General features: G+C 30.0%; 2 protein-coding genes across 3 annotated transcripts; both read left to right on the forward strand.

Moving 5' to 3' along the window:
- The first annotated feature begins 617 nt into the window (after nucleotides 1-617).
- LOC102585574 (uncharacterized) lies at nucleotides 618-5,195 on the forward strand. 2 transcript variants are annotated; one of them, XR_367118.1, is made up of 4 exons: nucleotides 618-2,599; nucleotides 2,738-2,820; nucleotides 4,175-4,359; nucleotides 4,845-5,195. XR_367118.1 is itself a non-coding variant. In XM_006344881.2 (3 exons), the coding sequence occupies exons 1-3, from the start codon at nucleotides 715-717 to the stop codon at nucleotides 4,280-4,282; spliced, it is 2,076 nt and encodes a 691-aa protein (XP_006344943.1). In that variant the 5' UTR covers nucleotides 618-714; the 3' UTR covers nucleotides 4,283-4,467. The 2 variants fall into 2 exon arrangements, 1 of the variants encoding a protein (XP_006344943.1); XM_006344881.2 differs by lacking the exon at nucleotides 4,845-5,195 and having other exon boundaries at nucleotides 4,175-4,467.
- An 851-nt stretch (nucleotides 5,196-6,046) lies between these two features.
- Nucleotides 6,047-7,023, forward strand: LOC102586028 (uncharacterized). Its single transcript, XM_015307591.1, has one exon. The coding sequence runs from the start codon at nucleotides 6,061-6,063 to the stop codon at nucleotides 7,021-7,023; it is 963 nt and encodes a 320-aa protein (XP_015163077.1). The 5' UTR covers nucleotides 6,047-6,060.
- The last annotated feature ends 9,639 nt before the right edge of the window (nucleotides 7,024-16,662 follow it).

Genomic DNA, 16,662 nt, shown 5'->3' on the forward strand with positions numbered 1-16,662 from the left:
TATATATATATATATATATTTGTATTTGTATTTGTTGATACAATTGTATTCGTTAACACAAATTAATTGTGAATCACACTTACATGCATATTTATGTATCTGGTATGATTCATGTGTATCTTAGATATAGATTACATACACAGCAATATGGGAGGGAGGCGAGGAAGATTTGTATATGTATCATAGATATATGCGAATCTACTTGAATACAGTGTATCTAGAACAAATCACACCTAATATTTGACCTCATGTATCCCGAGATACATGTATCTAGACACATCAAAATTTTGTAAGATTTCTAATATTGCAAACTAGAACATATCTAAATAATTAGCTCCTAAACTAGTGAAATTAAATAAAATATAGTTAAGGTGAAACTCTAGTCATTTTTTAGAGGGTCAAGTTTCAAGCATTAGCATTCCCAAAGGCCCACATAGTATTTTGGGTTGAGACCAGAGAGAGAAGGAATGTGTGGATTTTCTTATTAGGCCCAAATTTCGACCCGCTGGTTTATCTTCTTCAGCCATGGCGATTGAAGCACTCTGTACGTTCCTTTCTCTCTCTCTCTCCACCCCAATATTTGGAGTCTTAAACTCCATTTTCATGGTTGAGTAAGTTTCATACTTCTTTACAATTTATTACAAGTGAATTTGCACTTTTATTTGATTGTTTACTCTAAATATTTGATATTGTAGTAATTTCATAACAATTATCATGGAAACAGCTGTTATTAACACATTCCCTAGCTTCAAAATACCTCCTTCCTATATCACAATGAAAAATTACTTGCTTTTTTATCCTGTAAAGACTGCATTTTTAATTAGTAATTCAAGAATTAAGTTATCCTCCAAGTTTCATATATGTTGCTTAGATCCTTCTAGAAGTCACAATTCCATAGGAACTAGAACTTTGGTTGAAAATGAAGTAGAAGAAGAAGATGATGATGATGATGAGGGTTCTACTGATAGTAAAAATCAGGTTAGGGAGGACCCGTCCGAGGTGGACTGGGAAGCAAAATTCCTTGGAAAGATGGAGCCATCTGGAGATGTTTTACCTGAAAAGAAGAAAAAGAAAGTAAATTCTAGATTGCTTAAGAATACAGAAACAATGGATTGGTGTATGAATGCTAGGAAAGTTGCTCTTAAGTCTATTGAAGCTAGAGGATTGACTCCTGTTATAAAGAGTATGGTTAGTGGAAATAAAAAGACCAAAAAGAAGAAGAAGAAGAAGATTATATCTAAGGTTGATAAGAAAAGTCCGGATGAAGAAATTGATGGAGAGTTGGAATTTGACTCGGATGATGAGGATTTCGATTTGGATGTTGAAGTTCCTCAAGGTAATAGAAGTGACCTTAAAATGACAGTAAGCATGTTTGCTGATGGTATGTTTGAGGAACAGAAAGCTAAAAACATGGAAACGTTTGTCCAAAGGCTATCTGAATTTGCAGGACCATCGGATCGTAAGAAAGAAATTAGCTTGAATAAAGCAATTGTTGAAGCACTGACAGCTGAAGAAGTGTTAGAAGTCACTTCTGAGACAGTCTCAGCTGTTGCCAAAGGGCTTACCCCTTCGCCTCTTTCTCCATTAAATATAGCCACATCATTGCATAGGATAGCGAAGAACATGGAGAAAGTTTCAATGACTAGGAGCAGAAGGTTGGCATTTGCTCGCCAAAGAGAGATGTGTATGCTTGTAAGCATTGCTATGACTGCTTTGCCTGAGTGCTCAGGACAGGGTGTTTCAAATATTGCATGGGCACTGTCAAAAATTGGTGGTGAGCTTCTCTATTTGACAGAAATGGACAGAGTAGCAGAAGTAGCGTCGACTATGGTTGAGGAGTTCAATTCACAAAATGTTGCTAATATAGCTGGAGCCTTTGCGTCAATGCAGCACTCTGCTCCGGAACTATTTTCGAGGTTAGCAAGAAGGGCCTCGGACATAATTCATACTTTTCAGCCTCAAGAGATTGCTCAAGTCTTGTGGGCTTTTGCTTCTCTGTACGAGCAACCTGGTCCCATGCTTGATGCACTTGATAATGTTTTTAGTGATGGTAATCAGTTTAAATGCCGCTTGAAAGATGATAAATTACCTTATAGTAAAGACAGAACACCAGATGGTACTGCAGATGTTGATTCTGGAGAAATTAACTCTCCCGTGCTAAGTTTTAATAGGGATCAGCTAGGTAATATATCATGGTCTTATGCTGTTCTTGGGCAGATGAATCGAGTTTTCTTCGCCAATGTATGGAATGCTCTCAGCTATTTTGAGGAGCAACGGATATCTGAGCAGTATAGAGAAGACATTATGTTTGCTTCCCAAGTTCATCTTGTGAACCAATGTCTCAAGCTAGAGTACTCACATCTTGACTTATCCCTGAAAGGTGAACTGGAGGAAAAAATTTCCAGTGCTGGAAGGACAAAACGGTTCAATCAGAAGGTTACTTCCTCATTTCAGAAGGAGATTGCTCGCCTTCTTGTAAGCACTGGGCTAGATTGGGTAAGAGAACATGCTGTGGATGGTTATACCCTGGACGCAGCGGTCATTGACAAAAGAGTTGCTCTTGAGATAGATGGCCCTACTCATTTCTCAAGGAACTCAGGTGTTTATAGCTTCTTATTAATTCATTATCATCTGCAGACCTGTTAGTATCATAATTTTTTTTAATCATCCGTTTTCCAAATTATTATAATGTTACATTTTTCTGAAATCTGTGATGACGTTATTACCCCCCTTGCAGGATCCCCCTTGGGACATACAATGCTAAAGCGGAGATTTATCACTGCTGCTGGTTGGAAGCTCGTATCTGTCCCTCATCAGGAAGTAAGTTTTGGCATATTTTCACTTATGATCAGTTATATCTGATTGAAGATTATTGGCATTCTTATCTTAGTAAAGCTGAATGAGAGATGTTTCTGTGAACTACTTCTCACCTTCTGCTTCCTGCCCCAAAAAAGAGGGAGAAAACTAGTTCAACATGGGAAACACTGAAGGATTTCCATCCAACATTAGGTTCACCCACTCTGGAGCAATAACGATCGCAAGTACTATATTATAAACAAACACTGTCAATATGATTACAATAGAACTGAAACTTGAAGGAAACAGAAACAATACAGAAGCATGAATAAAGATAAAAGAAGGGGATGAGGATTAGAAGGACACAAGGCTGAGAATAAGAAATTTCTATAACTTGTTGCCTACCCTAACTCATTACTCATCCTCATTTTAGCTACTTATACTAACTCCAAGCACCTGTGTTGTCCTAAACGTGATTTGCCCGAGTCACAACAAAATCAGTTAATTTCTTAGGCGCAGTCCTCATACGCGTGCTTCTCCTTGGCACCACATTCAGGTTATCCAGCTCAGCAGAATGTGGGTACACAACACACTCCCCTGGATTCAATGTTTTGTACCGTCATTCATCACTTTATTAGCAACTAAATGTCAAAGAGAAAATAGACAGACAGATTCATAAGTGTGATACAAACAAAGCTTGCAGGAAGCAAGGGTCTGGGTTTAGCATTATACTTCACCTCTCTGTCGTCCAAAAAATGAGCAAACCAAGTGATATTGTGATAGCAAGCCTCCATGTCTATTCGCCCAGTTTATCCCCTGATTCCCTTCATATATCAGACAAACAGCCTTAAAGAGTCAATTGGGGTGACCCTAGCTTGTTGATGTGTATGTTTAGGACGTCTTATCTAATTTGAAGGGTAACTATTGGCTTCCTATGAAACATTACCGAAATCCATTTGCTGTGTGTCAGACCATGTGAGCCCATGGCAAGTTGCTCAATAAAAGTTTTGGGGTGTTATGGCAAACTTAAGGAAAAAAATGTTCACAGCTATCTTTCTGCAGGGAGAGGAAATAAAGGAAATAAGTTACTAAAAATCATTCTCTTCCTGCAACTTGCAAGGGCTGTTTCAATATATGCATCGTTCCCTTGGTGTTATTATGATAGAAGGGCACTTCAATCAAATAAAGAAAACTATTCAGAGCAGCTTCAATTATTAGATGTTGGTCTGATGTTGTAGTTACCTTCTTCCACACATATTAACAATTTGTGAACATAGTTCATGGACACAAATCTTTTTGCATTTCTTTTTGTATGTAAAATGTAATAAGGACAAATCGCAATTTGACTAAGTGGCCCTTGTTGATTATAACTTTGCAGTGGGAAGAGCTTAAAGGAGGGTTTGAGCAGTTAGAGTATCTCCGTGGCATTATCAAAGATCATTTCAATGAAGGGAGCTTCAATGTGGAAATGGAAGATGGTCATTGAAGTATAGAATAGGAAAACCATAACTGTATTTTATTGTGCTTCACTTGTTCCTTCTCCGTTCCTCTATCATATAGCAGGTTTATACTTCTCTTACTTTTCAAAGTTTAAATGTCTTCAGACTTTTGAATTTTATACTAATGTGAATTGCTTTTAAATTTTAATAAAGTATAATTATATGAACTAAATTTTGTGGTAAGCCTGTTTATTTTTCCTGTATCCTTCGTCAACGCAACAAATATTCTTGTTTTGCTGGGTTGACAATGTTCCTATTGTGAAGTTCTCTTTGTGAGGTATTACTAAGTCACTTGTACTTGAAGATATAGATTTACGAACTTCCTAACTGAATATCAATCCTTGATGTCGTTGAGATCTCTTTAATGGTTTATGGAGTCGTATACTTGTAATAGAAGCACGCATACAGTACGAGGCATGGAGACTCTAGAAAGGACTAAACTTTGTATTAAGTATGCATACCACACAACCTTTTACTTTAGGTTCAATCTATATGCTGCAGAACTTATAATTTTGCTAGTAATTCTGCTGCTACTGGCTTTTTATGCAGGTATCTTTTTACCCAAGCCATAAAGTTGTTCCTGTGTTCTGAGATGATCTGGCTACATCTATATGCAAGTAACTACTTTATTAAGGTGTAAAGGCGTCGTTTCAAAGGTAACCGGTTAGGTTGACGAAAATGCAGTAAGCAAATAACTCATTGGAAAAGAAGGTGGAAATCTCGACAAAAGAATTTCGTTTTGCTTGAGGGATCGAAACTGATACTATAATGTAGTAGTTTTTATTTCCAATGTGTTTGGATACTATTTTCAAGAGAGAATTTGTATGTTTTCTCCATGCATTATTAGAAAAAATAATGCATATACTAGTTTTGTGTCTTATTAATATCTTGTTTGATATATCTTTTTAGCCTATGTATAACTAATGCGAGAGTAATACACTCTATATTGTGTATTGAAGTGGAGTTTCAATACATACATTAAATTAGTTAATGACATAACTACCCCAGGGGTGGCTCAATGCCTTTAAAAATGAGGCTATGCCTTAGGGGCCCAAAATCAAAGGGCCTACTTTTTTAGTAAAAATAAAATTATCTTAAGCTTTTTTTAACAAAAATAAATAAATAAAGAATGTTTTAATTTGTTTCGAAACATTAAAGAATGTTTCTTTTTTATGGATCAATTTTTAAAGTTAACTTCCACATGATATGTTTAAGACCACAAGATTAAAAAATATTTTGGTATATATATATATATATATATATATATATATATCTTTAGTTTAAGATTATAAAAAAATAAAAGTTTTTTTTATTAAAAAGAAAGAAATAACTTGAATCTCAAATATAAAAAAATAATTAAAATTTAGGTCTCAAACTTATTTTTGGTTTTAGGCCACTAATTAGCTTGAGCCGCCACTGACTACCCCTCAAATTCCTCTCCAGGCATTTCCCAAAGGGTATTTTTGGAAACAAACATATAGAGGTAATGCAATATAGTATAGTTTTTAATACACTAATCTAAACGCTGCATAAGAAATAATCTTATCATAACTAATTAATAGAGTACAATTATTATTAATACACTTTATTCAACATTATTCTACGATCCAGAGTATGTAAACAAAGTATGTGGTGTACTGTATAATAGACCACATGAATGTAACTGAAAAAGACATGTGTTAGGAAGTCCAATATCCTCGTACTCCCTTATGTTCTACATATCAGGTAATTCTTTGTTTTTTTGTTGTTGATCATGTTCTAAGCTATGTCATCTCCACGAAAATCGGAAAAAATTGGCAGGTCTTTCCGAGACAACGACAAGGAAGACAGAGAAGACGAGGAAAAAGGTGGATTCGTTGGTAAAGTTAAGGACTTCATCGAAGATGTAGGTGATAAAATCGAAGAAAAAGTTGGATTTGGGAAACCAACTGCAGATGTTACTGCAGTTCATTTCCCTTATATCAATCTAAAAAAGGCAGAAATAGTAGCAGATGTGTTAGTGAAGAATCCAAATCCCATTCCAATCCCTCTCATCGATATAAATTATTTGATCGAGAGTGATGGAAGGAAACTGATCTCAGGATTGATCCCTGATGCTGGAACAATCCATGCACATAGTTCAGAAACTGTGAAAATACCCGTGAATTTGGTATATGATGACATAAAAGATATGTATCGTGATATAAAGCCTGGAAGTATCATTCCTTATCGGATTAAAGTAGACCTCATTGTTGATGTACCTGTTTTTGGTAGACTTACTCTGCCTCTTGAGAAAAAAGGCGAGATTCCTATACCTCACAAGCCCAATATTGATGTTGAGAAAATACATTTTCAGAAATTTTCTTCTGAAGAAACAATAGCTGTTCTTAAATTGAGACTAGAGAACAAGAATGACTTTGATCTCGCGGTTAATGGACTTGATTATGATGTTTGGTTATCCGATGTCAACGTTGGTGGTGCTGATTTAGAGAAATGTGCGAAGATTGGGAAGAATGGAGTCAGCTATATGGATCTTCCTATTACTTTCAGGCCGAAAGATTTTGGTTCTGCTCTTTGGGATATGCTTCGCGGGAGAGGTACTGGCTACACTATGAAAGGTCATGTTAACGTGGACACGCCATTTGGTGCAATGAAATTACCTATTAGTAAGGAGGGTGGAACAACGCGTCTCAAGAAGAATAAAGAAGATGGTGGATCAGATGATGACGATGAAAATGAGGTTAGTTAATATTGTTTTAGCTTAAGAGAAACTTCATGTTCACCTTTAGTTTAACTAGTTGGTTTGAACTACAATTCATTGTTATACTTCAACCGCGAATCGTACAATGTCATATCAAGCCATGACTAATGGGGGCTCATATTGTTCATGTAACGACTCCTCTTTGCCTATGAAATGATCGTTGTAACTATATATTGTTGATCACTTAAAATCTCCCACTACATGATCATTGTCTGTGGATGGGCTATTGTAATCAACTACTGGTCCCCTACCAAATTGAGAGGGTGAAGCTAGATTTCATTTAACCACTAGACAATGCGGGACCTTCTACGCCCATGCTGTCATTTAGCTACTAGACTAGAAAGTCCATTTGCAGTGCAGAGACGGAGCCACCTTAGGTGAAGGGTGGTCTGGTGTGCACCCTTCATCGAAAAATTATGTTATGTGTACAGAGGCTAAATGTTAGCTATTACGAGTCCTAAACAATGTGTTGCTTAAGCATTTCCTTTTTTATATATTTGACAGGATTAATTGAAGTTGCAAGAGGAATATTAACTTCTTGAGGTCCCAAAATAACTATTGATTGAAGGCGTGGTTGTGAAATTTATCTATGTAGCTATAAGGTCTTGGAATGTATGTATGTCCATTTCAATTAATATTATTTTGCTAAAGGGACTAGTTGGTTTATCTTTCTTATCTTCTGATTTCTCCATGACTTCTTATCTTTTACCATAACATATAGGCATGATCAGGAGTGGGTCAAGTCGGATATGAGTCGGCTAAAAATGAGCTGGATAAAAATAGATAAAATATTTGATTCAACTAATACTTAATATGATTTGAAAATGGGTGAACTCAATGGATAATATGGGATCAATATTACCCACATTATATATTATGTAGAGAAATACGTACTTCAATTACAATATTTTATTTTGTTCTTTTTCTCTTTTTAGGGTATGTTTGGTATGAAGAAAAATATTTTCATTATTTCTTTGTTAAGTTGGATCACAGGCTTGGACTCATTTCGGGTGGTGAGGTTTAAGGGATGTACTTTTGAAAAGTATTTTCCTGATTTAAGAAAAGTTTTGATTTTTTCCCCTTACTTTAGGTATGGAAATCACTTTTTTTCTAAATTAGAGGAAAATAAGTCCATTTGAAAAATATTTTTACAAAATATTTATGTCAATCAAACATGAAAAAATTGAAAAATATTTAATAAAAATAATTTTTCTTCATACCAAATACATCCTTAATATGTGCACTTTTTAGAGGCTCATATACCCTTACATGTATTAAGGAGAGTGCGATTGGTGAATATCCCTGAGTTATTCATATTTTATGATAATATGAGTTGATTCATATTTGACTCACTTTTAAATGATTGGATAACATCCATTTTAAAATGGTTTAATTGAGCGGATATCTATATATTTGACCCGTTTTCCCTACCATAGGTATAATACATAAAAGTATACTTCCTCGGTTCCCTATTAGTTTGATCTTTTTTCTCTACACGCTTATTAAGAAAATAAAAAATAAGTTTATAATTTTACTAATTGAAATTTTCTTAATTTAATAAGATGGACAACTAATATAAAATAACTATTTTTAGTAAGATGATCAACTGATATGAGACAGAGAAAATACTTAGATTCAATTAGTATCTATATCCTACAATTTTGAATGTACACAAATAAACACTTAAATTTATATAAAATTAAATAACTAAAAACACACATTATCTAGAAAATAGAGTAATACTCCTTTCGTTTTATTAATTTTAGGAACATTTTTTTTATTCCATCCCAAAATTTGCAAGCTTTTCAATTTCAACATGAGAAGTTTAAAATCACAACACAAAATTTTAATTTTTTTAATATTTTTTTTATACCAAATCAAATTTAGATACTTCAATTGGACAAAGGGAAGTATTAAATTTATGAATTTACTTTACACGGTGTAATGTAGAATGGGAGTGATTCTGTAAGATTTTTTTTTCATATATTAGAATAGTCAGATGTCAGTTCTTTTTATTTGGTCATTTTGTGGTAAAGATTGTGTAAATCTAAAGTGGTTAGAGACGTAAACGTACAAAAATGGTTACATACAGTGAACTCTAAAAATATAATACAAGGAAATTAACGGTTTGAAAAAAAAAATTGGATTAATCGATAACTCGATAGTAAATTAAATATTTATATTTATATCATTCAGTATATGAAATTCGTGACTTAGACTTCAGTTTTATATTTTTATATTTGATTGTCTCGAACGTTTGGTTATTCTACAATATGACGGTGTTTGCTTTTGAGCAAGATGCAATCTGTCAACTCATGTGAATAGTTCATTTGGTTTGTTACCTTGTTTCTAAGTGATTTTCAATGATTTTTTTTTGTGTCAAATGTTGATGATTAAATCGATAAATCGAACCAATAATGATCAATAACCGATAAACTAATACTACATCTGTCCACTTTAAATTGTCATCTTGCGTTTTTCAAAAGTCAATTTGACTAATTTTCAAAGTTAAATTAGATTACATTAATTTGATATTTAAAACAAAAAATTTAGATATGAAAAGTCGAATAGTACTACATATGGCAATTTTTTACATATCAATATGATAAAAAATACATCATAGTCAAAGTTCTTATAATTTGACTCTAAAAAAAAAGTGAACGGAGAGAGTAACTGATAAGTCAACATCTTAATGATTCTATAGTGATTTAGTATGTCTACAAAACGATAACTGATACATCAAATCGATAAAATTCGAAATCAAACCAAACCGACTACCCACAATCCACCTCTTCATTATTCTTACGTAATTTAATTCACATTCATCCACAAAATTAATTCCTATTTAGTCTTTCATTTTGGTTAAATTTGTCAACTTGTTTGCCTTTGACAATATGGGAAAGTTTCGTAACACTTGCCCATCCATCTTTAATCAATTCCTTGAACCTTCAACATCAATATTCTTAATTATTTTTCCCATGTGAAAAATATGTGATTAAGAATGGACTAATGGTAAATCTTTTCAACTTTAGATAAATTGATAAAATTATGTGACGGTAAAAATTTATTCAAAATTTGTGTATTTTTTAAAAGAAGCGCATCATATTTGATTAGTTAATTTGAAAAATATTTTTGTAATATTTAGAATAGTTATTTATATTTAACTAAGATTTCAAAAAAAAAAGATATTTATTTATTTTCACCTTCTGCTCCTATTAAAAAAAAAAACTTACTTTCCCTAAAAGTTTGGTCAAATCTCCCCAACACTTAATTGGACAAGAAGTCTTGGTATTAATAATGATGGGTTATAATATTGGGGTTAATAATGATGGAACTATGTGAGTGTAATTTTATTGATAAATTTTGATTCATTGAATTAAAAATGAGATTTACATATAATAATATAAAATATTTGTGTGTGGTTTAAATTAGATAAAATGCGAGAAATTTTTATTTTTAATTTTGGTGTTCTTAAAGGGCTTTGGTAGAGGAGTTTGAAGGAAGGAAGACATGTCATGTCTGTGTTTTAGCTCAGGATTACTAATTTTGGAATTATTATTTCATAAAAATTTGAAATAAAAATAATATTACCATTGTGATTAAACAATAAGAAATTTAAACTAGATAAATAAATTAAGTCAGCGAAATCAAATACTATATATACATGAAAATTTAGAAGAGTTGTAATCCCGAAATTACTCTTAATAAGTGATTACAACCAATTTAATTGCTTTCAGTTGCTTGATTAAAATTATTATATAAAACACGCATAATCTCTCTTTGGTCACATAAACACTTGCATAAATTTGTGGTATTAGATTAAACTAGGCTATTGTTAAATTACAAGTCTTTTTTAAATCGATGTTTGACTTTTTTGAGCCTCTATATTACTTACAAATCCATTTTAAGCGTTTAACAAACCAATAAACCTTCTTTTAAGAAATAGAATCCTTGCCTCCTTGGTTTAGATGATTTTAGTTCTTTATGTATTCCTTAAATAAATGGATCTTAATGCTTTTAGATATTATTTTGAATTTCCATAAAGAGCCTAAATAGAAAACACTTCTAATGATTATTTCTTGGAATTAGTTAAAATGCTAAGAGATAATATTCAATATAATAATTTAAAACAAAACAATTATTCACATTTTACTATTATATTATTATTACTCCATCTGTCCCTATAATTACTTGTTCACTTTTAAATTGGCACACCTATTAAGAAAACAATTATTGACATAGTGAGTTTACCATTTTGCCCCTATTAATTATGAAGTGGATGAATTAAAAACTTAAGATTTTCAAGAAATTTTATTTTTTCAAAGTAATTAATTGAGGGTATAATATATAAAAAGAAATTGTCATTTCTTAATTTATCAAAATGAACAAGTAATTAGGGATATCTAAAAAATGAAAAATGGACAAGTAATTAGGGACAGAGGGAAGGGAGTATGAAATATGGTCATGTGATTATGGGACTTGGATGTTTTTTTTTTTTTTGAAGATTATACAATCTAATTATAAGGTGACAAGAAGGGATGTCATACATGTGCAATTGGCAAGTGTGGTATTTATTTTAGGCAAAGCTTCTCTCTTCAATTTCCATCTAAACCAGCCCCTAGTTTTGGCTTCTCTTTTTAGTGGATTTTGATTTGGTTTATAGTTAGCTATCAATTATCAAATTGGACACTTGATAAGATTTTTGTTTTATATTAGCTAAATTTTAAATTTTTGTATACCGAAACAAATAGGCAACATGACATTACGTGTTAGAATTACATGGAAATATTTCTAGTATGAAATTGTTACCTTTTTAATGAATAAAGAAAACAGATTTAAATTAATCAGATCAATGAATTTTGAAAAAATTGTGATCAAGGGGTTCTTTTATTTTAAGTGGTGGATCTTGTTGGGTTTAAAAGTGATTAGGGCGTCATACGAAGCTTATAATTGCAAATCGAAACAGTGATAAATTAGATGACAAAACTATTCCTTTAAGAAAAGAATAAATTAAATATGGAAGAAAATTACATTTTCCTTTCAGGAAAAATTCAAGTATTTATGATAATACTTTGAATTTCCTCTAAGAAAAAAATAAATTAAAAAAAAAAATCAGGACAAAACTCTAACAAATCCAACTACCTCTAATTTTTGTTCAGTCTTTTGCCCTTGTTTTTTCTTGCCTTGAAAATTTATATTTTGCAATGATTTGAAAGTGTACATTTTAAGAAAAAAATCAAAATCATTTACACTCAATTTAAAAAATGGAACTTTCTTCCCACCTTTGAAAAATTGTCATTCTCTCTCTTTTATTCTAAAAGCAAGGTCTATTTCACTTTTGTCATTTTTAATTCATCGTCTATGTAACATCTTTTTATATTATATATATAGTACTTTATTTTTAATCTATGTATCTATAGATTTTTATTTAAGTTCATTACCATTATAGGTAGAATAATCCTCTTATAAGTTTGTTGCAAAGTTTAATATATATCTTTTTGTAATTGTTATTTTAATTTCAGAAAAGGATTAAAAATTATATTAACATATCATAAATAGTTTTAAAATATCCTCCCTCCATCTATTAATTCTAGAATACCTTCAAAAAAAATAATTTAAGATTTAAATTGCTCTTTGTAATCGCAAAAATAATTTAGATGAACTCTTACTTATTTTTTTTTAAAAAACTAATTTTACCACCTAAATGTACCTTTGCACTTTAATACTTATCAACTTCTTAATCAATTAATTCAAACAAGCTCGTTAGTGTTTGATGGGTTAGTATTTGAGTCAAAAGAAGTGTCCCTTGTTGGTAAAATGCAAAAAAGGAAGAATTATTATATTCCACAAAAAAATGTTTTTCTGGCAATTATAATTGATTTTTCTACTTATTTTTTAATATTTGACAAAATAAATATAAAAAATATTTATTTATTCTCTAGACAACTAAAAAGTACGTAGAGATTGAGACTCTAAAAGTGGGGACAAAGATGAAAATGAGTTGTATTAGCGAACAAGAAAAACAATCAAGATGGAATGTCATTTATAAAATTTACAATTTCTTTTGTACTTTTAGAGATCACCTAATAACAGTGTTGTTATATCCGAGCAAACTTTTTAAAATTTTTTTGCACTAACACGATCTTGATTTCTCCAATATATGCATGTAACCTCTTATATTTAAATCGAGAACGATGGTTCGTGAAAAATCATCTTATTAAATTATCTATATATATATATATATATATATATATATTATTAAAAAAGATTTTTTCACACACACTCTCTAATTTTATATATATATATATATATATATATATATATATATACAGTTTAATTAAGGTGTGATATGTTTTTACTCAAACTCATCATTAATGTCTGGTTTAGAAGAAAAAATAGATTAGTTGATTAATTAAGGTAAGAGATTTAGAAGCAACAAAATATTATTAGTCTCACGTGTTCATCATGCCTTTTTGTTCCCAAAATTCCATATATATATATATATTATGTCAAATTTGTGGACCAAAATAATAAAAGCCAAATACAAGTATTAGCTCACGTTGCCATGATGCATGTCTCAAATACAACCAATTCAATAATTATATATTTAGTGGTTACTTATTTTAAAATTATAATCGAAGAACACCCTTAAAGTTATGATTTTTTTTGTAATTATTGAATTATGGTTATGAAATCCATATAATTATTTTACAATTCTTAGCAATATTGAATTTTCAATGTTAAATCAAAATTAATCTAAATAATATTCAAGTTTCAAATTATCAAATTGTTGAACATGAATCTAAAAAATCTGAATTAACAAAATCACAACTTAACAATGTACGTCTAGAACCTAAATATTTATAAAATTCAAATGAACTGACTTACTTATACGGATAGTGGAAATAAAATACTATAGTCATTTAAAAAAGAAGTCAAAATTCATCACTACATATATTTTGGCTAATAAAATATCTACTTTTATTACAAATTCAAATTCATACACGTCACAACATATAGTAAAACACTAAATTAATGGATGGAAATTAATTTAAATAAACCACTACTCCATCCATTCCATCCATCTCAATTTATATGAGTTAGTTTGACTTGACACGAAGCTTAAAAAAAAAGACTTTTTTTGAAACTTATGGTTTAAAAATAAGTCATAAATATTTGTGTAGCTAGAAATCGTTTCATTAAGCGTAAAATGAGCACTTTAAAGTAAAATTGTTACCACATATAGAAATATATCATTCTTTTTAAAATTGATTCACGTGAAAAGTAAGTCATATAAATTAAAACAGAGAGACTAACATATTCACGCATGTTAACTATATAACTCATTGCACCATGTTGAAGTGTATGATTATCTCATCTAAAAGTCTAATCGATTAAAAAATATTTTTTTATTAGTTAATTGTATTCTGATCGTAACAATAAGTAGGCTCCAAAAAAAAAAAAAAAAAAAAAAAAAAAAAAAAAAAAAAAAAAGAATGCAATTCCTAGTGATTATTTCATTTTGAATAACATGAAGTTTCCCAAGAAATTGAATATACTTTAATAGTTGAAGGAGGAATTCTATTAGCCAAATGCGGCGTCGCATGCAATAAACGTGAAAAGTATAAAAGCCAAAATAAATATAATATATAGTAAGCAGATGCTGCGGTTGACCAATGACTAATGCTACTTCAATTTCTTCTTTTTCAATAGTATCTTCCCTTCAAGAAAATTAACCTACCCCAAACTTTAATTTGAGTAATATTTAAATCAATAAATAAATTAAAATAAAAATTTATTTATTTTAATTTATATGACGATAATTAATCAGGTGCAAAGCTTGAAAAAGGAAGAATTTTAAATATATCATTATTTAAATGACTATAAAAAATTTGAAACTTAAAATTTTTTAGAATGTCTTGACTTATTTTAATTGTTTTAAGGTCAAAATAATTTTAAGTGCTATTGGAGTGTTTGGATAAATCAAAATGTGTTTATAAATTTTTGGTTTTAAGCTAAAATGATGACAATAAGCAGAAGTCAGAAATCAAAAGTCAATCCAAATAGATCCTTAGACATGTTATTATATTTATATAGTCAACAAAATTAATTTCTTTGTTTAGTTTTACTTGTCTAATATTTTAAAAACAAATTTTTAATTTTACTTGTTTATACTTTTAACATTTAAAAAAAAAAAAGATTAACCCTTAGCACTAATTTCTTATTTCAAAATTATTTTTCAAGATATAATACTAAGGGTCTGTTTGGTCATGCGACATAAAATCATGATTTGAAATCATGAGATGAAGTTGAAGTTTTGTGTGGACATGTGATTTGAACTTTTTATGTTGTATTGTTTTCTCATTAACATAACAAAATCCTAAGTTGTAAAATTATTAAAATTGTCTCAATTTTTTATACAATCTTATCAAATAAGCATAAGTTTATAAAATCACAATATATCGCAAAGACATTCTTAAATAATACAATATTTATTGATCAAGTTGTGGTGTACTAGTCTTTAATATAATCCTCCCACAGAGTACGGACAATATTCTTACGTTGAACTTGCATTTCTCGTTCACATGACTGAGAAAACAAACCAACATTGTTTCTTTGAGCCATTTGTTGGTCAATTTGGTTGGTAAATATATTTGATAAAAAATAATGAATTTAGTGAATATAAACCGTAAAGTAGAAATTGATTTGACATAATTATAAATTTTATTTACATATGAAATAAATGGCTAGTAGATATATATGTAGGTTTTTTTTACAAAATACAAACTTGTGAATCAATTTTTGTATTTGAAAAATTCGAAATCATGATTTGAAATTTCTAAATCTTGTTTTTTTGGAGAATTTGGAATTTCATCACATGATATGAAATCATGAGATGGAATCAACATAAAATGGCATGTCCAAATGTTAATTTCATATCGTGATTCCACATTGCCTGTCCAAATGCCTACTAAACATCAATTAATAGGAGTAGTGTGATAAAATAGTTATATTAATCATTGCGATCTTAATGTATCTGTCAAATTCAAATGTGACACGTAAAAGTAAACTAAGGAAATAATTATTAAAAATAAAATATGACATCTAAATAAAAATATCTTTACATTTAAATATAATAAAAGAAAATTAAGATATGACATATTCCTTAAGTAAGTTAAAAGAAAAAGATTAAGACATTTTTAAACTTTTGAAAATTTTATTTTGGATCTACAAAAAAATATCAGAAATCATTTTACTTTAAAATGAAGGAAGAATCATTCTATTCAAAACATACTAGTAAAAGAATAATTACATGTGAAATAAAACGCAAGGAATATGCATTAAAACTCATAAAAACCACATCACCACCATACCTAATAAAAATTCCGCAAAATGAAATTTGAGAAAGATGAAGTACATGTAAACCTTATTCTTACATCAAATAGGAGAGAAGTTGTTTCTAAAAAATCCTCAATTCAAGTTATAAAAAAAAAACTTTATCTCATCGAATTTAAAAAGTTAAAATAATTTAAATTTAAACATGAAGTTTTCAAATTTATTGATTTTTTCTCTCTATCTCTCTCTCTCTCTCTCTATATATCTCTCTATATATATATATATATAGTA

Source organism: Solanum tuberosum, unplaced genomic scaffold, assembly GCF_000226075.1.
Source record: "Solanum tuberosum cultivar DM 1-3 516 R44 unplaced genomic scaffold, SolTub_3.0 scf00056, whole genome shotgun sequence".
In the NCBI taxonomy this organism is placed as follows: domain Eukaryota; kingdom Viridiplantae; phylum Streptophyta; class Magnoliopsida; order Solanales; family Solanaceae; genus Solanum; species Solanum tuberosum.

Coding starts and splice junctions, on each gene's coding strand:
- LOC102585574 (XM_006344881.2), top strand. CDS start 715: ATGGAAACAGCTGTTATTAACACATTCCCTAGCTTCAAAATACCTCCT. Junction 2,600..2,737: donor TCATTTCTCAAGGAACTCAG/GTGTTTATAGCT, acceptor CCCCCCTTGCAG/GATCCCCCTTGGGACATACA. Junction 2,821..4,174: donor TATCTGTCCCTCATCAGGAA/GTAAGTTTTGGC, acceptor ATAACTTTGCAG/TGGGAAGAGCTTAAAGGAGG.
- LOC102586028 (XM_015307591.1), top strand. CDS start 6,061: ATGTCATCTCCACGAAAATCGGAAAAAATTGGCAGGTCTTTCCGAGAC.